The sequence below is a fragment of the Alternaria metachromatica genome (genome assembly GCF_023757995.1).
Source record: "Alternaria metachromatica strain BMP 0045 chromosome Unknown scaffold_9, whole genome shotgun sequence".
Classification (NCBI taxonomy): domain Eukaryota; kingdom Fungi; phylum Ascomycota; class Dothideomycetes; order Pleosporales; family Pleosporaceae; genus Alternaria; species Alternaria metachromatica.
This window is the reverse complement of record NW_026055500.1, coordinates 691,402-710,908: the sequence shown is the minus strand read 5'-3', so window position 1 is coordinate 710,908 and position 19,507 is coordinate 691,402. Positions and strand designations below refer to the sequence as shown.

Genomic DNA, 19,507 nt, shown 5'->3' with positions numbered 1-19,507 from the left:
ACACCGCACCTCAGGAACACAGGTGTACCTAGACGCACAACACTCCCAATCGCGAAAACATTCGTGCATCTTTTCAGCCTGCCCGGGAAGATGTTTAGCGTTCCCTCCGTGCGACCCAGGTGGAAGCGATGGCATGCTCCAATGCCTCACCAACCGGCCCCTCATTTACATACCGAATATCGATCGTGAGGAGAACCCTCCTGTCGGAGTAACCCCATAGCCTTCGGTTTTGGTTGGTGGTTCAGGGTCTTTTAACCCTTCTAAGCTCCATGAACTCATCATATTGAGTAGCCGCGTAGCTGCAAGGTAGGGATTCATAAAAGAGCTTCCCTCTGCTCTCTGTAGTCAGGAATCATTCGTTCTGCACGCTCGCTTTTCTCCTACATTTGCTCGATCCCCAGTAGCCAGCCGACATGTCAGGCTGCTCGCTCGTTGCCGCGGGTCTGCCGTCCCTCATTGGGTCGGCCACCCCAACCTTCAGTTATGATCGAGCTAGGCATAGCTTTGGATCTGGCGACAACTTCGGTATCCAGGTGACTTATATGTCTGGTACTTCTACCTGTTATCAAGGAACCAGGCCTACATTCACGCCCATCATTTCCAACCCGTTGCTTTTGTACACCCGCACCTGCACTTACCAGACCCAAGGCGTGCCGGCAACCTATACAGGCATCTTCTGTCAGAATGCCGACCTTTACGACTGGGTCAACATGGGCCGTTATACGATCGATAACTATGCGTTCCTTAACCCGTTCGCTGCCACTCCCCGTGCCTTCACTGCTGCGTTCGGCGACCAGCCTTCCCCAAGCACTGTCGCTACAAGCGTCGTTCAGACGACTTCGACTGCTACCAACACTGCGTTCGCACCTGTTAGGCCTGCGGCGACTACTACAGTGTCTTCCGCCTCTGCCACTAGCACACAGACAAACATCGCTACTTCCACATTCCCGGTCACCAGTGCTGTTACACAGACCTTCACTGTTTGCCCGACATCCACTCGACCGAGTTCCTCTAGCTCGTCTCCAGCACCCATTGTGCCATCGTCCTCCCGATCATCCTCCATCCCGGTTGTACCATCATCGTCGGCACAAGTGTCTACTACCACCACGGTCGTCATGTCGACAGTCACGCCAACGCCGAGCTCCATCTCTTCACCTTCCTCCATCCCGTCACCAAGCTCGTTTTCTTCGCCTTCCCCCGCTCCCTTGCCAAGCTCATCTGCTTCGCCTTCGGCTATCCCATCGCCGAGCTCGTCCTCAATCGCGTCTTCCGTTCCATCGCCAAGCTCATCTGCTGTGCCAGTCCCGAGCTCATCTTCTACATCTTCTACACCTTCCGCGATCCCTTCGCCAAGCTCAGCCTCTGTTGTCACTACCACAGTGGTAAGCGTCACTACGGCTACTCCATCGAGCTCCGCTTCCATCGTGTCGCCCTCGTCCGCTTCTTCCAGCTCATCCGCTTCACCGTCTCCTATCCCATCGCCCTCTTCAGCCTCCGTCGCTACTACCACCGTCGTAAGTGTGACTACGGTCACTCCGACACCGAGCTCCATTCCGGCCGCATCATCCTCGGTCGCTTCTTCTAGCTCATCTGCACGCCTATCATCCAGCTCTGCTTCCTCGAGCCCTGCATCAGGCCCCGCTTCTTCAAGCGCTGCGTCGAGCTCAGCAGCCTCCACCCCTGCTTCGAGCTCCGCTTCTTCAAGCCCTGTATCTACCCCAGCCGCTTCAACTCCTGTCTCGAGCTCAGCCTCTTCAAGCCCTATCTCGAGCGCAGCTTCTTCAAGCCGTGTTTCCAGTTCTGTTTCTTCAAGCCCGGCTTCAAGCTCAGCCTCTTCCAGCCCTGCTTCCAGCTCTGTTGCCATCACTTCAAGCTCTGTCACCCCCACTTCAGCCAGCGCGTCGCCATCTGCGTCTGCCTTGTCTTGCCCCGCGAGCGATGGTGCCACGTTCACCACCCCTCAAGGAGACTTCGTCGTCGAGTGCTTCATCGACCGCACTAACTCTGATATCGGTGTTGCGCCTGGTAACCCTGCGAACTATGAGCAGTGTATCCAAGCTTGCGGAGCTACTTCTGGCTGCCAGGCCGTTTCATACCTGCCAAACGGCCCTTGCTACTTGAAGAGCGGTGTCGGTGCGCCTAGGTCCAACGGTAATGTCTGGGGTGCTAGGATTGCATCAGTCCCTGTATCTTCATCTTCTTCGATGATCGCTTCTTCTGCAGGCGCTTCCTCTCAATCAGTCGCCACGACCACAGTTGTCAGCACCACAGTCGTCACCGCAAGTTCATCTTCCAGCCCTGCTGCCAGTTCAGGCGCTAGTGTTTCTTGCCCTGGCTCCAACAACTCCTTGGTCACTGTCAACGGCATGCAATATCTAGTCGAGTGCGGTGCCGACTACCAGGGTGGCGATATTCCGGGCCCAATGAGCCCGACCTACCCCAGCTCCTACGAGGGCTGCTTGGCAGACTGTTCTACCACTTCAGGCTGTGTCGCTGCCAGCTACGTTATTAACGGTCCTTGCTACCTGAAGAGCGCAGCCAACGCTGCCGGTTCGAACAGCAACATTATTGGTGGAAGACTGGTCCGCAGCATCTCAACTAAGTCGGCAACTAATGCTTCTTCGGCGGCACCTGCCTCTTCCTCTGCGGCCGCATCCTCGATGACACCTGCCTCTTCGTCTGCTGTCGCTTCTTCGTCTGCAGCCGTATCCTCGGTGGCACCTGCTTCCTCATCTGCGGCTGCTTCCTCATCCGTGGCTGCTTCCTCTTCCGTAGCTGCCTCCTCGCCTGTGTCTACCTCATCCCGTGTTTCCTCTTCCGTTTCCCCCTCTTCTTCTTCCGTGGCAGCAAGCTCAGCTCCAGTCACTTCAGCTGCGCCCGCTCCCGGACCCTCTACCGTTACTGTCACTACGACGATCTCCAACACAGCATACCAGTGCGCATGCACACCTGCTAGCGTCTTCGCTGCACCATCAAGCACCCTTGCTGCATCACCGAGTGCTCCTGCTGCGTCATCGAGTGCTCCTGCTGCGTCATCGAGTGCTCCTGCTGCATCATCGAGCGCTCCTGCTGCGAGCCCAACAGGCGCTACTAGCTGCCCTGGTTCCAATGGCTCAATGGTCACAACGTCATGTGGCGCAGTATATGCTGTCGAGTGCAGCTCTGACCGCTTCGGCAATGACCGTAAGTTCCCCTGTTCACCGTTACAACGCACACAAGTTAATATTGTATCTAGTTGAAAACGGTCTCGTGTATACCGACACTTACGAGCAATGTCTCCAAGCCTGTGACAACACTACTGGCTGTGTCAATGTTTCCTGGGTCATTGGCAAGCCTGGTGCTTGCTACATGAAGGGCAGCATCGGTGACGTCCGCGTTAACTCGAACATCATTGGAGGACGCAAGCTTTCCGGCTGCTCTACCTTCAAGCTTCACCGCAAGCGCGTCGCGTTTGCCGCTCCCAAGGTGAAGCTGAACAAGCGTGCCGCGGTTGACGACTCCAAGGCGAAGTTGGAGAAGCGTGCTGGCTTCTTCGGTCCTGACTTCACATTCACTCAGGCTCAAGTCACTGCGACATCGACTGCCACTGCCAGGACTACCGTTACCACGTAAGTACTGTATTCCTTGCTTCCATCATGCACTCGCTTATCAATGATAGTACCTCGACACCCGTCTCCGGTACCGCTACAGCGACGGTTTTCACTCTTGCCTCTGCTACGATCACCTCCACCACAAGCGTGCCTACCACCGTCTTCAACACCGTCAGCGTTACCACCTGCCCGACTGCTTCCCCCACACTCTGAGCATCGGGATCTCGCTCCTGATACATGCAGACACCGTCGAATGGATCTCACTGGTCAACGCTAGCCAAGCCAATCGTAGGGCTTGTCGTCACACGATAATATCAACTATCGTCGCTCTTTAACACACGTATCGGCACTGTTCGGTGTTTGCATAGGGTGTGTCTCAATAATAGAAACAGTAGACAGTTCAATAAAAGTTCTTGTTTCCTTGAACAAACATGCGCTTCGCTGCTATGACACGTAAACTACATGGTCTATAATTCGTCTGATAAACATTACCTCAAAACCTTGCGCTCGTCATAAATTCCTCCAGACGCCCGACAAAGAGAATCGAAACAAAGCTTGTGAACATCGAAAGTCGACGAGCGATTACCGACCACTCGCCGAGACAGCGTTCCCATAACGCCCGCTCAATTAATCATGTCAAAATCCTCGGACTCGTCACCACCCCACCCGCCGCCCCGAACACCGGCTCCAGCCTCACACCACCAAAACTCCATCCATCCACAAATACACCATCTTCAAACTTCTTACTAACAATAAACCCCAACGCCCCGTCTAACCCCACACTAACCTCGATATCCCCCTCAATCTCCGCCCACCCCTTTCCCTTGAGCTCCTCATACCGTCTCGACCCGACCCTAACCCTCACCGCATCCGGATGCAACAGCACACTCCCCACATCCGGCGTAATCTTAACATCGACATAGCGCTGCGAGAAGGTCGACGGATCAAACGGTTTCCCGACGCTGAAGACAAGATCTCGAGGTGGTGTATGCGTGCTGTTGTGGAAGGAGACAAGGAACTGGACTTTGTATTTGCCTTGTGGTATACCTGTTTTTATCGTGCGGAGACAGATGTTGTCGGCTTTGATGCACTGGTACACGGCGGCTTCTTCGCGGCGGCCATCGTGGTCGAGGTCTTCGGCTACGGGAAAGATGCGTTTGAGGCGGCCGGTTGCGTTGTCGAGGGCGAGTCCGCTTTCGCCACTGGGCGAGAGGTCGCGGTATTGAGACATGCGCGGTATATCGTCGAGGTGCGGGGAAACGCCTAGCGGCATACCCGTTTTGAAGTCGACCTGCGCGAGTTGGAAGGAGGAATCAAGGAGACCGCGTCCGGTCATGCCTAGACGGAAGTGGGAAGCGCTGATTTCGAATTTGGGGGGTAAGGCGGAAAGTTTGGCCATGCGTTGGCCGAAGTCTTTGGCGGACCGGATTTGCTCGCCGTCGTTCATGTAGAGTTCGGTTAGGGAGGCCATTTCGTCTTCTTTCATCCATTGTTCTAGGCTGACGTCTGCGAGGCCGCGGTCGACGTCGAAGCGGAAGTATTTAGTGTCGGAGTTGTTGTACATGCGCTTCATTTCGTTGTCGACGCGTGCGGTGCTTGTTGCCATGCCCGTGAGTGCGCTGGCTATGGATATGTCTGTTCCGAGGCCGAAGGGCAGCCAAGATGCCATCTTCTTTACGCTTGGGATGCTCTGTAGGCCGGTGCCGACGGAAACTATGACGCCGATGGAGCGGCCTTCCCAGAGTGCTTTTGCCGCGTAGTCGACTTCTGCGCAAGGGTTGTTGAAGCCTACGCCGCCGTCTAGATAAGTGACTTTGGGTGTGCCGAATTGCATCTCTTCGAAGAAGGTCGGTGCTGCGGATGTAGCTCTTAACGCTTCCCAGATGCGCGTCGTCCGGTCATTGGGATCGTAAGTAGACAGGATTCGGGGAAGGCCTAACGCGTTCTTGAGGGAAGTAAGTACAAAGCCGCGGCACCCCTTTGCGTTTGCCTTTTTGTGAACTGATTGCCGGTGATGTAGCTTCCAAGTAGCGCTTCGCATTGGCTTTCGCGGGCCGAAAGGACTGTCGCCAAAGAGTGTAGACAGATTCTTCGTGCTATCGACACTTTCAGGAGGGCCTGATTCCAACGAGCATAGCGAGTTCTTGAGTGTGCCGACCGGACTCTCTGTGATTACCGGCGCTGGCGGCGCATCTGCCCAGATGCTGTCTCTGGGTAGATCAGCCGCTTCATCCACTTCTTCAAAAAGCGCCTCATCCCACATCAGTTCATCTGGATCGAAGCCGAGGTCTTTCAACGCAGACTTGATGGCATTTGCGAGAACGGCACCGGAAAACCGACTTGCTCCTGTGGGGATCTTCATGCCAAAAGCCTTTATCGATCGATCGTGCTTGAATATTTGCTCTGCTAATTTACTGTATACAGCGATGCAGGTTTTGCAATCGAGTCGCAATCGTGACAGCATGATGGCTATTATGCCACCCGTTGATGTGCCTCCAATAAGGTCGAAATAGTCGCATGGTTTTAGCGGTTCGTGGTCGTTCATGGCTTTCCTTCCTAACCTCTTCTCTTCCAAGGCTATGTTCTCCATCAGGTTCTGAAGTACCAACAGAGACGACAGGCCCCGTACACCCCCTCCATCTAGCGAGAGCAAGCGCAGCGGCGCGTTGTCATTTCTCTCTGGGTTCGAGGATTCCATGGTTGTTGGCGCCGAGAAAGGCAACAGATGTCGGTGTCGTCAGTATCAGTTTCTGGCGATCCGGGGTTTTCGTGAACGGCGATGGTATACTGTGTTTTGAATACAGTCGCGAGACGTTTGCTTGTGAGTGTAGGATACTGCACTGAAGTTGTCGAGTCAAACACTAAACCCGCCTCCGACTCATACGCATGACTGGCACGAGGCGGCCTCTTCCAAATCGATACGTGTTACAGTGGCAACGACGAGGCGTGAGTCAGATGTTGAGTCGTCTGCAGAAAGGTCCCAAGGCTGCCTACAAGGCTGCGCTTTGTGGGTATGAAACAAATGACGTGCCACCAGGGCAGAAACGCGATCTCAGAATGCTGCCAGAAAATCATCGAAAACCACGGGAAGTGGGAACAAGCTTCCTATAAGTCCTGTGCCACACCCCCCACATAACTACAGTTTGATGTGCTGTTCCGCGTCAATGCGAACATGGAGAACGCTCGAGGCATATGGGTATCCATTTGGGGGCCATCTTACGCGCCTGCTTAGCCTATGGTGGCTAGGTCAGGCCCACCTTTACACAGAACAGGGCTACGCGCTGCGCCACGACGGATGTGCGGCGCAGGCGGTCTGGATATAGCACAGACAATGTACGTTTACCTTGGGAGTTCATGTGTTGCGAGTTGCATCTCCAAAAGGAGTAAAGTTGGTGAAGAAATATCAGGTGGCGGGTGCAGCGGGGAGAATAGGCAGCTAAGGCCTGGTGAGGCTGTCTGCTGCGCTTGTCAGATGTGTCAACCAATCACTAGCGCAGCACGATGGGGCTGCGTGCTATCAAGGTCAGCTGCCATGCGCGGGTGATGTAAGCTGTGCATGGGTGCAGCTGAGGCTCCGCAGCACGAAAGTGTGCGCCGCTCGCTCGCTCGCTCGCTCAGAGACGTCGACGAAGATTATGTTGGAATCAAACCAGGGCTGTAGTGCCCTGTGCTCTATTAGATTACAGTGTATACCCATATGTTAAAACGCTTGTGACCGTGAATGCAGACCGTAAATGCAAATCGGTTTCTAAATGCGCCCATATATCCAAACCCGGGGTATTATAATCAGATGCCGTGTGACGCCATGCATGCCCTCGTCTTGAAGTCGTTAAGTCATAAATCGTGATCGTTAAAGTCGCTCTGCAGCGCGGAGTCCGCTAGTCATATTCTACGCCAAGTTAGTGAGAGCTGCGTGGAAGGTGCGTTGGCAGAACTTACAAGTAGTTTTGCGCGGTATGCTTCCCAATGTTGGTCGTAGATTTGTTGCAGCATCATGTCCGACTCCTTCGCTCTTAGTGTGCGAAGCGTCTCCATTTTAGGACTGTCCTTCCTCCTCAACTTTTGCCTGGGGACGTAGATCGGGGAAGGCGAGGGCTTGATGGTCCAATGGGACGGCGGAAAATAGCTTAGCGACTGCGAGCGAGCGTGAGTTGTTGGCACCATTGGAGAGCCAGGTGGTGACGTGGCAGGTGTTGATGGGCTCGATGCAGAGAAACTGGCCGCTTCGGAGAAGACAGATGGCGATGGCGATGAAGTCGCAGAGCTGTTGGAGATGACGGGTGACAGGACTATCGGCGATGGGGGCTCCACAGGAGCGAATCGGGTGGGACCGGGTCGTCGCGCACTTCCCTTGCCAGAAAGTGGTGATGGTCTTTTGATGTCGACAACACGGGGGGTCCTCTGCGGAGTCGCGAATTGCGACTTGGTGGTTTTCGCTTTTGGGTTCGGCGTCGTGTTGGGTTCCTTACGTGGCAGCGCTGGTGACGTGGGCTTCTTGGTGGTGGTGTGGGCCGATTGCGACGATCGCACTCCCTCTCCGCGCGACAACGGCGATGGCTTTCTTTCGGCGGCAACAGCGCGTCGCACCTTGGATGGCAGCGTGTTCCTTCTGCCGAACAAAGGTGTCGGGCTTTTGACGATGTCGTCGGCGTTGAACTGGAAAGGCTCGGATGGGCGAGATGGTAGCGATGGTCGGACGGATTGTGACGGCAGCGAGTTGCTCCTGGCGAAGAGGGGCTTAGGGACCAACTCGGTTTGTCCCCCAAAGTGGAACATGGGCGGTCCTTTCATCTCCATCTCTGGGTTCTCCGGTTCCTTTGGTGGCGTCGTGGGCGGCGATGTTTTGCATTTGTACTGATAGAAGACGCGATGCGGATTGCGTCGCGGAACGGGGGGTGTTTTGCATAGCGTCAACGTCTCGTCCAACAACACGTCGAGATCCTCCTCCATCTTCCTTTTCATAGTAAACGCGATCCGGTGGTAGTCGATGTTGCAGCCCCGGCAGTGCGAAGCGAAATGGATAAGTAGGTGATGAGGCGTAAGCAAGCGAGACGGATGTCTATTCCTGACACAAAGCTGAAGGTTCCATGGGAGTGTTAGGGGAAAAGGAACGGATCACCCGCCTCCTCTACAAAGTTAATTAGTCGGTCAGGTCCTTGATTCCGTGCGCAACACGCGAGCCAGCGCTAGACGTCATTGGACAAGCCGCTGGCGCTGCAACTTGCGGTAAAGCTGGCTGGATGCGATCGAAGGTTTGCCAGCGTGGCTAGGACCCATAACCCTGCATCCTCATTTTAAAATGCCCCACGACGCGGGCGATCACGCGCAAGTCCCAACAGTCTCCCTCAGGTGAGGGTATGCAAGTAATCCGACGTGTGCATTTGCGGTATGGCGCTGATGGGGTCATGGAGATGGGATGAGTGAGCATCGTCTTATGTTGTGCCTGCATGGCTGCTCGTCATCGCCGCGCGACTGGACGGACAAACCGGGCGCTAGGAGCCAGACCCGGTAACGCCTTCCCCAGGAGTGTACCTCGCGATCGAGATCCAACGGCATTCGACGTCAGGCATCATGTCATACCACATGCATCGCTCGCCATGACGGATAGCAGCACGCTGAAGTCGAGATTGAAGTCATAGAGAGGACCTGCTTCGGAGTCTTACGGCTCAGGAGAGCAGGTTACGTAGTGTCACCACGTTCAGCACGGAGTCCAGGCTCATCGGGATGCCTCCGATCAAGCTTCAGCAGGGCAAGGGTAGGATGCATGCCCCGGTGTGGTGTTGTGGTCTCAGCTTCTCAGTGACGCTGCTTGCCCAGCCAAAGACGGTGTGTAAACTTGTATCCTCATTCATGCGAAGAGCGCATCTCGTATTATCCACTATCGTACCGCCATATTACAATCATGTATTCTTCAAAAACGTCAACGTCGTGTAAGTACGACTGAAAGTAGCATGACCTTCGCCTTCTAGATGCAAACATAAAATGCAACGCCTGGTATCAACCGTGAAAATGCAATAAGAAACCACCATCCAATCTCAGCCTGCCTCAAATGCATCAGTCAAGTTCGCCCGAGAACGTCTGTCGACGCATTGCCGGGGTCCCGATGTTGTTGAGCGGGATGCCGAAGTCGTCTTCTTCAGCCCAGTCAGCATCATCATCTGACTCCCAAGCGCATGGGATCTTCTCAGCGCGGCGTACGCGGTATGTGATAAAACCGAACCCATTTGAGATGCTCGTAGCGATACGGAGCATGACGGATACCAGGTGTGCGGGCGGCCCCAGAACAAGCTCACACGTCTTGCTCACCAAGGCATTTGTGAAGTCTCTTCCTGGGTTGTGCTTGGGTGGACAGAAAAGGTTCTGCGCTGGAGGCATGGGAGAGAAGGCACGTCTTTGTGAAGCGCCTGTGAGCTTCCTCATGCGGATGGCATCCGGTGGTGTAGGTATGTCTATGCTAGCACGCCCGAGGCTGTCATCGTCGGAATCGCTCATAAGCGGTGGTGTCGAAGGTGCTGATGACGGCCGTCCATCGATCGAGAGAACCGCGGACGGATAGTATGGGGCTGTAGGCGTCACAGGTGCGGATACATCAGTACGTTCGTTGGACGGGGCGCGGACAGTAACCTCCGATATCTGACGTCGGTGTATTGAACGGCCCCTGGGCTCATCTTGCTGCTTGGAAAAGGCTTGTGCCCATGGGTTCACAACATCAGCCTCAGCATCCAGGAATTTGGGAGAAGGACTTCGTGGAGTAGCAGTATCCAGAGAGTAGAACGAGTCTGCGCTTGAGGCCAGACTCAAGGCATCCGAAATCTGACGTTCCAGTATGGGCTTTTCAGCCTCGGTGGGTTGCTTTGCTGCTGGGGACTCGATTATACGTTCCATGGCCGATACCGATTCTCTCCTGGGCGCTCGGATGGGCGCCGTAACTGACCGCAGGCCTTGAAACATGCTGGCGCGTTCCGCTACCGAGGGGCGACGTTGAGGAGATCTGGATAGGAGGGGCTTCGGTGCTGTTCTCGCCAAAGGGGTCTCGGGTGCGGCCGGCACTATTTCGCTACTGTCAGTACAGACGCTCGACCGGTCGTCCTCTTCATTTGAAGAAGTGGTACCAGTCTCTGAGCTTATAGTACCAGCAGTAGAAGGCCGAGAGCCATGTTGCTGCGGAACCCAGGTCTTGTCCATGACCCACTTCTTTGCCTGCCCTGAGGGCTTCCTCTTGATCGTCTTTCGTGGGGGGCTCTTTGGGCGCTCGAGCTCTGCGACGACCTCGAATCCTCGCGCGAACGGGCACTGCGTCCTCTCGTACTGCATGACTTGCGCCAATACCGACTTGAACTGCGTAATCTTGTCCTTGTCGTCGTCCGTCTCATAGGGGAGCTCGATGCGGTAGTACGAGTCCTGGCGTATGCGGAGCACGAAGACGGACTGGTTGTCGACAAGCCATATCTGAGACCTGGGAAAGATGGTGTGCAGGAGGTTGCCGCTGTTCAGGAAGGAGACGTTGGAGGCTGTCACACGATAGATACGGAGAGCGCCTGTGATAGGTTAGACAAGTTCCAGCCCGGTGACACATGGGATGGCATACCGACTGCGAGTGTGCGCTCTGTAGGCGTCTTCCAGGGTATCGGATGCGCTGCGTCACCTGAGCGGGAAGGTGACAGGCGCCGAGCGGGCCCAGCGGTTGTGAAGGAGAAGATCTTGGAGTTGGAACACACAAACAGCGTCTCTATGCCATCTGCGCTGTTCGCAGACGGTGCAGGCACCGACGTAGTCCTCCGTGCAGTACGCGCGGGCAGTGTGAAGCTGCGCCTCGAGTTGCTGGGGTTGAGAGCAGACGGCGCGTGCTCAGGATGCTGGGATGAAGCCGGCATCGTCATAATAGACTTCTTATAGGGGCATTGCTATCCCGGTAGGGCGAGGTCGAGGTGAAGGATCCCACAGAAGACAGCGGCCGGCGCTTGGTGAGAGTATTACAAGTGTTAGTGCGGAGATGGGGGGTGATGGAGAGGCTGAAGGGATTGGAAGTCCCTGGCTTCGGAACGCTACGCGCTTTGGCCACAGGGACGACTTGGAGTTTCAACCTGATCAGCGGATCGTCTGAACCCCGCGCGCGTCCAGTTGCCAGTTATGCCGCCGGTGTGAGATGGGACGCTGCAGATGGGTGCGTGTTTTGTTGGTGCGACGGCATCCCCTATCAACAACGCGTTACTTGCTTTGTTTGCGACGCGCTGCGCTACGACGGGTCCGTGGGGAGCTGTCAGTACGTCATGGGCTCCGCCAGTTCGCAGGCGTTCGCACACGACCTCTACGTGGACGCAATCCACGTTTGCTGCGCCGAAAGCAACATCAGACTGACTGAGCCTCTGTCGAGCTTGCCAAAATGGACAAAATCGATATGTCCCAGTTCGACGTGTCCAACTTCGACCCCAACGCCATCCTGCGGGGAGCCCAGCTTACTCTGGTTGGCGGTAAGTCGAGGCCATCATGGTATCGTGAGTGACAACTCCATGCTCACATCTCCACAGTCAATCGAGCTCTCCAGAACCCGGGTCTCTTCACTTCGGACCACTACCGTCAGGCTGCTATTGCTGTAGCTGCAGGCGTCGCTATCCGCATCATCGTCGCCATACCCGTACGTCTCAACCATCCACGGATGCCCTGTTCCACGCAAACATTACCTCTAACATGGCCAGATTATCGGCGTCAGAGTGCTACTATGGATCCTCTCTCTCTTCGTCAACATGGACCACACGAGCATGGACGAGAGTGTCGTCAACGGCCTCCACTTTCTTGAACACACCGTGCTCCAGGTGCCCTTCTTCCTCATGACCATGATGCGCTACGTCACACCTACTCTGGATCGCATGTAGGCACGCTCGTAGCCGTTTTGAGATCTAGCTGACAACGTCTCCAGGTTCATGGACTCCCTCCGCTGGGTCGACGAGACGTACGTTCAAAAGCACAAGAGCGAAGACCCCCACAACCTCCGCGCCATGTACTACCCAAACCTCGAGAAATACCCCGACCACGCACCCAAGCCCGAGAAGGAGAAGAAGCCCATCAAACAGGCTATAATGCTATATGCGACAAAACAGGGGAGGAAGGCGGCCATTTCTTTGGCAGTACTGGCCTTGTCTTACGTTCCATATGTAGGACGCTTCGTGCTGCCCGCTGCCAGTTTCTACACATTTAAGAAATCAGTGGGAACGCAGCCCGCAGCAGCCATCTTCGCGGGATCACTGCTGTTCCCCCGCAGATACCTGGTCAGCTTCCTGCAAGCTTACTTCTCATCGCGGACTCTGATGCGAGAGCTGGTAAGCATCTCCCCAGAGAGCTCCACGTTCAATTGACTAATTTAAACAGCTTGAGCCCTACTTCACACGCGTTCGCTACAACAAAGAGCAAAAGAAGCTCTGGTTCAAAGACCGAGCTGGTGTGCTCTTTGGTTTCGGCCTAGGCTTCTACATCTTTGTCAAGATACCCCTCGTCGGCGTCCTCATCTACGGTCTCGCCGAAGCCTCCACGGCATACCTCATCACGAAGATCACAGAGCCGCCGCTCCCGCCCACCGAAGCCGACAAGTTCAAGGAAGAGTCACTGCGCTGGAAGAACAAACACGAGTTCCTGAACTTGCCATGGCAGCATATGGACGAATACAATCTCGCAATGCACAAGCCCAAGGTTCAATCCGAAGTACGCCAAACACCACGAAAGACCTTCAGCTAGTTTGCGATGACGTGGATCCCCCAGGTGACAAATTATATGGGAGCGGAAAACTGCCGCTTAACATGACGAACACGCAACATCGCGCCTTAGAAAACGAACCGTAACTAGTACACGCGCCGTCGGCAATCAGGTATATCCAGTTGTCACGCTATCCGGCCGCTGTACGATGATGGTACCATTATGAATATACCCCGCAGTGGGGTCAACACGTCCCGTTGTGGTAGGTAGCTTACAGCTCCATCCGATCATACGTAACGTAACAGCGCCGTATCATCGAGCTTATCACCCACCTTGTAGTAATAGTTGGTGTATATGGGATTCGGCCTTGTCCTCGGCACGTATCTATTCGTCCCAGATAACAATTGATAGGTTGAGAGTTACTCTTTCCCCGCGTCTGTTGGCTTCATATACGTGACTTTCCCCTCTCGCGACCGGACGCGTCTGCCCTTATTGTCTAACTTGCAGATTGTTTTTTCTGTTCCTCTCAACTCCCAAGCTTGATACAGTCGAAAACTCAACATGGGCAAAGAAGGATTAAGATACGCAGCCAAGGTCTCGCTGGACAAACCGGCATCGGAGCAGGAATGCCTGCACGTACGTCAAATGCTCACAACACCCAAACTTGATCTTCAAAGATAACACCTGCAGAACCGTTGGCATCCCGAGAACCCCTCCTACGGCACGATCAAACCTGGTGAAGCCGTCAAGATTGAATGCGTAGATTGGACAGGCGGTCAAATTGGCAACAATGACTCAGCAGATGACATCCGTGACGTTGACCTTACCAAGATCCACTACTTGACTGGGCCCTTTGACATCGAAACTGCGGAGCCTGGCGACGTGCTGGTAGTTGATATCCAAGATGTACAGCCGCTAGAAGACCAGCCATGGGGTTTCACGGGTATATTTGCGAAAGAAAACGGTGGTGGGTTCCTGGATGAGCTTTACCCAGAACCGTAAGTTTGCGAGACGAATATCGCGATTCGAGGAAACAATGGAAGAAGAGAAGACATGAAGACTAACGCACGTACAGTGCAAAGGCTATTTGGGATTTCGAAGGCATCTTCTGCAGCTCCCGCCACATCCCTGGTGTTCGATTCGCAGGCCTAATTCACCCCGGCAGTAAGCAAATGTTCCACCCACCTTCTGTCCCAATCGAACGCAAAACTGATCACATTATCCACAATCTCAGTCCTAGGCTGTGCCCCCTCCGCCGAAGTCCTAGAGACCTGGAACACGCGTGAAGCCGAACTCATCTCGACGCACACGCACTTGGACCGCATCGTTGCACAACCACCACAGCCCCAAAACGCCCACTCCGGCTCCGCCACAGGTTCTGTGAAGGACAAAATCGCGAAAGAAGGCGCTCGCACAATCCCAGGACGTCCTGAACATGGTGGGAACTGTGACATCAAGAACCTCTCCCGCGGATCCAAAGTTTTCCTCCCAGTTCACGTACCCGGCGCGAAATTCAGCGTAGGAGACTTACATTTCAGCCAAGTAAGTCCTTTTACCCCACAAAACTAAGCCTGAATGACGCAGACTAACACTCTTCCCCCTCTCCTCAAGGGCGACGGCGAAATCTCCTTCTGCGGCGCCATCGAAATGGCAGGCGTCATCACCATCAAATTCAGCGTCATGAAGGGTGGCATGAAGCAGCTCGACATGAAGAGTCCCATTTACATCCCTGGTCCTGTGGAGCCGCAGTTTGGTCCTGGCAGGTATATCTACTTTGAGGGATTTAGTGTGGATGAAAAGGGCAAACAGCATTATCTCGATGCTACGGTGGCGTATCGTCAGACTTGTCTGAGGGTGATTGAGTATTTGAGACGGTTTGGTGAGTTTGCTTCTTTTCTTGGTCTGTTTGCTTTTGCGAAGCTTTGTGGGTTGGCCTGTGTTAGCCTGCCCTGGTGAAGTTCGAGGCTCATGTCTCGTTTGGTACTTCCAGCGTTCTTGACTCCTTGGCATTGGCTTTTTCGTTTGGAGCAGCGACTGTTCGTGGTGTTTGCAGCGAGGGGGTTGGTTTCGAGTTTCGAGACGCTTGAGGTTTTCCCTGAAACTAGTCACTGACTGAACTGCAGGCTACAGCGACTACCAGATCTATCTCCTGCTCTCGTGTGCGCCGATTCAGGGTCATATAGCTGGTATTGTCGATATCCCCAACGCGTGTACGACCATCGGACTACCGATGGACATCTTCGACTTTGACATTAGTCCCCAGCTTCCGGCGGAGAAGCGCGATCTTGGGACGTGCGCGTTTGCTGGGAAGAAGTAGATGGTGTGTTTGTGTTGGTCTATGTGTGCAGAGCGTGTAGAGGGTTTGTGGGTTAAGTCTGAGGTTAGCGCAGGGTGTCCAAACTGCTTCGTTTTGCTGTCTGATTCAGTAGAATGTCACCGTATTCGAAGCAATCTCATAAACATGATGTGTTATATTGATCATCGGTATAGGGAAGATGGGGTATCCAATCTCCTCTGCGATAGACACCGTAGGCCAATTCTGAGACTGTAAGCAGTCTGTGGTCGTCGTAGCGAATATTCATCCTAGCATCTATCTGCAAACGTGTCGCGGGTCGTCTATAGAACCTTGTCTGCCGCAGAGACTGTGTCTTTTTAGCGAGCTGCATTCGCTATTAATTAGTAGGGACTCATACCATTCAAGCCTGTGTTATCAGGCTCAACGTGCGCTGCTTTGACGGCACCGTTTTCGATGACCAAGGCGTATCGCTTGGAGCGGTCACCTCCGAAGATGGATGCACCGTCGAAAGAGAGGTCAAGGGCCTTTGTGAAGCTCAGGCTGGGGTCACCGAGGAAGCGGATCTACAGAGGTCAACAGGGTGTTTTCTCATTGGAGTGCATGGAACTCACACCGCTGGAGCCAGATGGATCAAGCATCTTGCCCCATGCTTTCATGACAAAAGGGTCGTTCACAGAGACAACAAAGACCTTGCCGGCATCCTTCAGCTTGGAGGAGTTGATGTAGCCCGGGATGTGGTTCTCAGAGCACGAGGGCGAAAAGGCAGCCGGAACGCCTTTGCCATTGTCAAACACATGTTCACTCAGTCGACGCTAGGGGAAATTTACCGATAATCACACCCTTTCCGGACAACTCGTTGGCCAGGTTCACCTTGTTACCTGGCGAACCCTCGACGAGGTCAACGCTGGGCAGCTTGTCACCGACATTGACGAATGCAGGTGCTGAGGCGTGGAACAGACGTCGACCGGCGACTGGACGAACTAGGGGTAGACGGCGGACGGTAGCGAACATGGCGTGTATGCAGGTAGAGGTGCGTGTATGTGGGCGTGTGTGAAGAGAGCACGTGTGCACTTGGTGGTGGTGAGGCACTGGTGGTGGGGGTATTTCGGTCGGAAGACGGCAGGCGCGCGCACCGGCCGCGTTCCACTTGACGTGTGCACCTTGTCCCCGAAGTATGCAATATCGGAACACATGGCAGCATCGTGTCCATAAATAAGAGCTGTATATGCAGGTTAGTCTCGAGTGCAGCAGCAAATTGCGGATAATGATACTGACCCATTCGACCCACACCGGTACTAGCGCAGCCCAACTGCACGCTTGCTGCTGTATGCCGATCGTGCCTCAAGCCGGTGGTGAATCGTCAACGGCGTAATCAGTGGGGACATGGGTTGCAGAAACACGGAAACATTGGCTGGGACAGCCACGCCCAGCGTACCATGGTCGCCGAAAAAGGACTGCAGGTACTATGGCCGCGCTCGCGATGTGTGTGCGGTGTGGAAACGGGGTGCGACTCAGTCTGCCCATGGCCGTGTCCCGTGTCCTGTCATAGCAGCAACCCCCTGGCTCGTCTCCTCGGCACGTCGCCCGCTTGGCTTGCTCCTAGCGCATGCTCGACTGCATTCCTCTCGAGCCCAGTGTTAACCTGCTTTAGGCCCGTTTAGCTCCCAAGTGCCCGCGCAGAGGTGCCCATGTCTCCCTGTTTCTTACACTTGAAGGTTCCAGATCTCGTCCATCGCCCTCAGTCCGCCTGCAACACGGCGCGCCCTTTTTGGGAAATTTCGTCATCGACCATCCACCACCGATCCGCCCCCGGCCAAGCAAAAGTTTAAACCACTCCAACGCGCAACCGGAACCTTGCGCACCGTCCCCCGTAGCTCCATCGCGGTCGCCTCCAGTGGTGAAGACTGTGACTGGGTTTCAGCAGACCCTTAGGCATCCATTCGACTATCTGGGTGCCGTCGCGCATCAACACGGATCACCACCAGCGGCATCTACGCCCACGGCGCAGCCCAATTCACCATCATGGATCCCAGCCAAGCCGGTGGGGGAGGGTCCAACAACTCCAGCGACTTTGTGCGCAAGCTGTACAAGTAGGTTGACGCGCCCATGCGCGCTGTGCTTCGCGCTGAACCTCATCTAGGATGCTGGAGAACGGGAGCGACGAGAGTGTAGTACGATGGGGAAATGACGGCGACAGTTTTGTCGTCCTGGAAGTATGCGCCTCGGGCCTTCAATATCGTGGCAGACTTGCTGACCCAGGAACAGAACGAGAAGTTCACAAAGCACATCCTTCCCAAGCACTTCAAACACAGCAATTTCGCCAGTTTTGTCCGCCAGCTGAACAAGTACGATTTCCACAAAGTCCGTCACAACAACGAAGAAAATGGACAATCACCTTATGGACCTGGAGTATGTGGTATTCCTAGATGCGTCTGCGGGTATCGTAGCTAACAGCCCCATAGGCCTGGGAATTCAAGCACCCCGACTTCAAGATGAACAACAAAGACGCGCTCGACAATATTCGTCGAAAGGCCCCCGCGCCGCGAAAACCGAACCAAGCTGCCGCGGAAGAGTTTGCGCCCTCGCAACAGATGGACATGGTTAGCGGACAATTGATGGCCACGCAGGCTCAACTGCATGCGCTCGAGAGTCGCTATAGTGAACTGAGCATCCACCATTCAATGCTTTTGCAAGAGGTCATCGGGCTACAAAAGACGGTTGTCAACCACGAGCATGTTATGCAGCAGATCATGACTTTCCTACACGGGGTTGATGCGACGCAAAGAAGGAACAGCAAGCTCGTTTTTCCCAACGGCACCGACTCGCAGAACGGCAGCATGGAGCCCGCCGCAGCCAACGATGACGATAACCCCGCTTCACCATTGCAGCACGCTTCTAAACTTCTAAGCGAAACAAACGCAGATGCTATGCTGAACCCCCGAAACCTGGAGCAGATGAACGAGATCACCATGCGGATGAACGGCACTTTGACAACCCCACCACCAGATATCGCTCGAGCAACACTGCGACCGACGAGCCGCGGACCGCCATCAGCAACTTCTACCGGCTCAATGCGTCTGGAAAACCTCGATAACCTCGTTTACCCTGTCGGTTCCAACCAAGGTATCGACCCCATGTACAGCGAGCACATCAACAACATTCCCTATGCTGCCCCGCCCAAAGCAGTAGAATCCAGCGAACCCAGAATGCCAGAGCCAAAGAGGAAAAATGCTATTCCAGACCCAGGATGGATTCGACCGCCTCAGATTTTACTCGTTGAGGACGACCCCACCTGCCGTCGAATTGGAAGCAAATTCTTGTACGCTTTCCACTGCTCCATCGACAGTGCTGTAAGTCATCTACTCTCGTCATTTGTACGCCATGCTAATTGAACCCAGCTCGATGGTTTGGAGGCTGTCAACAAGATGAACGCTGGCTCAAAGTATGATCTTGTCTTGATGGACATCATTATGCCAAACCTGGACGGTGTATCAGCATGCCACTTGATACGACAGTTTGACACGACACCGATTGTTGCTATGACTTCCAATATCCGGAGCGACGACATCTCCATGTACTTCCAGCATGGTAAGAGATATTCATTCATTTTCAGTCTCTGTACTAATATCTTCAGGTATGAACGACGTTCTCCCCAAGCCGTTCACCAAGGAAGGTCTTCTACACATGCTAGAGAAGCACCTTGTTCATCTCAAAAAGCCAGTCGCTCAGGCTGACGGGACTATGGTGGCTCCCCAACCTGTGCAAATAGCACGCCAATTGGTGCTCAAAGAGGAAGATTCTCCAGCCAAATCTCCACAGACGGTCAGCAACTGGAACTCACCCAACCAAATGCCGGGCGTCTCCCCTGTAGGCAGCACAGTCCCGGACGATTTTGCGCAGGCAATGCGAGGCCAGCCAGTCCAACACCCAGGTC

General features: G+C 54.5%; 9 protein-coding genes across 9 annotated transcripts; 4 read left to right on the top strand and 5 right to left on the bottom strand.

The window, feature by feature from the left end:
* Positions 1-1,115: 1,115 nt before the first annotated feature.
* Positions 1,116-1,585, top strand: J4E83_005041 (uncharacterized protein; the record flags this gene model as incomplete). The annotated part of the gene is given in 2 exon segments (XM_049331963.1): positions 1,116-1,124; positions 1,142-1,585. 2 exon segments carry the CDS (start codon positions 1,116-1,118, stop codon positions 1,583-1,585), a joined length of 453 nt encoding a protein of 150 aa, XP_049189058.1.
* Positions 1,586-2,521: 936 nt separating this feature from the next.
* Positions 2,522-2,931, bottom strand: J4E83_005040 (uncharacterized protein; the record flags this gene model as incomplete). Its single annotated transcript, XM_049331962.1, has 2 exons — positions 2,522-2,901; positions 2,925-2,931. 2 exons carry the CDS (start codon positions 2,929-2,931, stop codon positions 2,522-2,524), a joined length of 387 nt encoding a protein of 128 aa, XP_049189057.1.
* Positions 2,932-3,116: 185 nt separating this feature from the next.
* J4E83_005039 (uncharacterized protein) lies at positions 3,117-3,803 on the top strand (the record flags this gene model as incomplete). Its single annotated transcript, XM_049331961.1, has 3 exons — positions 3,117-3,183; positions 3,236-3,608; positions 3,659-3,803. 3 exons carry the CDS (start codon positions 3,117-3,119, stop codon positions 3,801-3,803), a joined length of 585 nt encoding a protein of 194 aa, XP_049189056.1.
* A 418-nt stretch (positions 3,804-4,221) lies between these two features.
* Positions 4,222-6,288, bottom strand: J4E83_005038 (uncharacterized protein; the record flags this gene model as incomplete). The annotated part of the gene is made up of 1 exon (XM_049331960.1): positions 4,222-6,288. The coding sequence occupies one exon, from the start codon at positions 6,286-6,288 to the stop codon at positions 4,222-4,224; it is 2,067 nt and encodes a 688-aa protein (XP_049189055.1).
* Positions 6,289-7,440: 1,152 nt separating this feature from the next.
* J4E83_005037 (uncharacterized protein) lies at positions 7,441-8,552 on the bottom strand (the record flags this gene model as incomplete). The annotated part of the gene is made up of 2 exons (XM_049331959.1): positions 7,441-7,479; positions 7,530-8,552. 2 exons carry the CDS (start codon positions 8,550-8,552, stop codon positions 7,441-7,443), a joined length of 1,062 nt encoding a protein of 353 aa, XP_049189054.1.
* A 1,092-nt stretch (positions 8,553-9,644) lies between these two features.
* J4E83_005036 (uncharacterized protein) lies at positions 9,645-11,464 on the bottom strand (the record flags this gene model as incomplete). Its single annotated transcript, XM_049331958.1, has 2 exons — positions 9,645-11,128; positions 11,179-11,464. 2 exons carry the CDS (start codon positions 11,462-11,464, stop codon positions 9,645-9,647), a joined length of 1,770 nt encoding a protein of 589 aa, XP_049189053.1.
* A 509-nt stretch (positions 11,465-11,973) lies between these two features.
* On the top strand, positions 11,974-13,319 carry J4E83_005035 (uncharacterized protein; the record flags this gene model as incomplete). The annotated part of the gene is made up of 5 exons (XM_049331957.1): positions 11,974-12,061; positions 12,119-12,225; positions 12,287-12,459; positions 12,508-12,907; positions 12,957-13,319. 5 exons carry the CDS (start codon positions 11,974-11,976, stop codon positions 13,317-13,319), a joined length of 1,131 nt encoding a protein of 376 aa, XP_049189052.1.
* A 519-nt stretch (positions 13,320-13,838) lies between these two features.
* J4E83_005034 (uncharacterized protein) lies at positions 13,839-15,594 on the top strand (the record flags this gene model as incomplete). The annotated part of the gene is made up of 6 exons (XM_049331956.1): positions 13,839-13,913; positions 13,968-14,275; positions 14,353-14,441; positions 14,512-14,819; positions 14,862-15,156; positions 15,401-15,594. The coding sequence occupies 6 exons, from the start codon at positions 13,839-13,841 to the stop codon at positions 15,592-15,594; spliced, it is 1,269 nt and encodes a 422-aa protein (XP_049189051.1).
* A 299-nt stretch (positions 15,595-15,893) lies between these two features.
* Positions 15,894-16,584, bottom strand: J4E83_005033 (uncharacterized protein; the record flags this gene model as incomplete). The annotated part of the gene is made up of 4 exons (XM_049331955.1): positions 15,894-15,919; positions 15,971-16,136; positions 16,185-16,348; positions 16,401-16,584. The coding sequence occupies 4 exons, from the start codon at positions 16,582-16,584 to the stop codon at positions 15,894-15,896; spliced, it is 540 nt and encodes a 179-aa protein (XP_049189050.1).
* Positions 16,585-19,507: the final 2,923 nt, after the last annotated feature.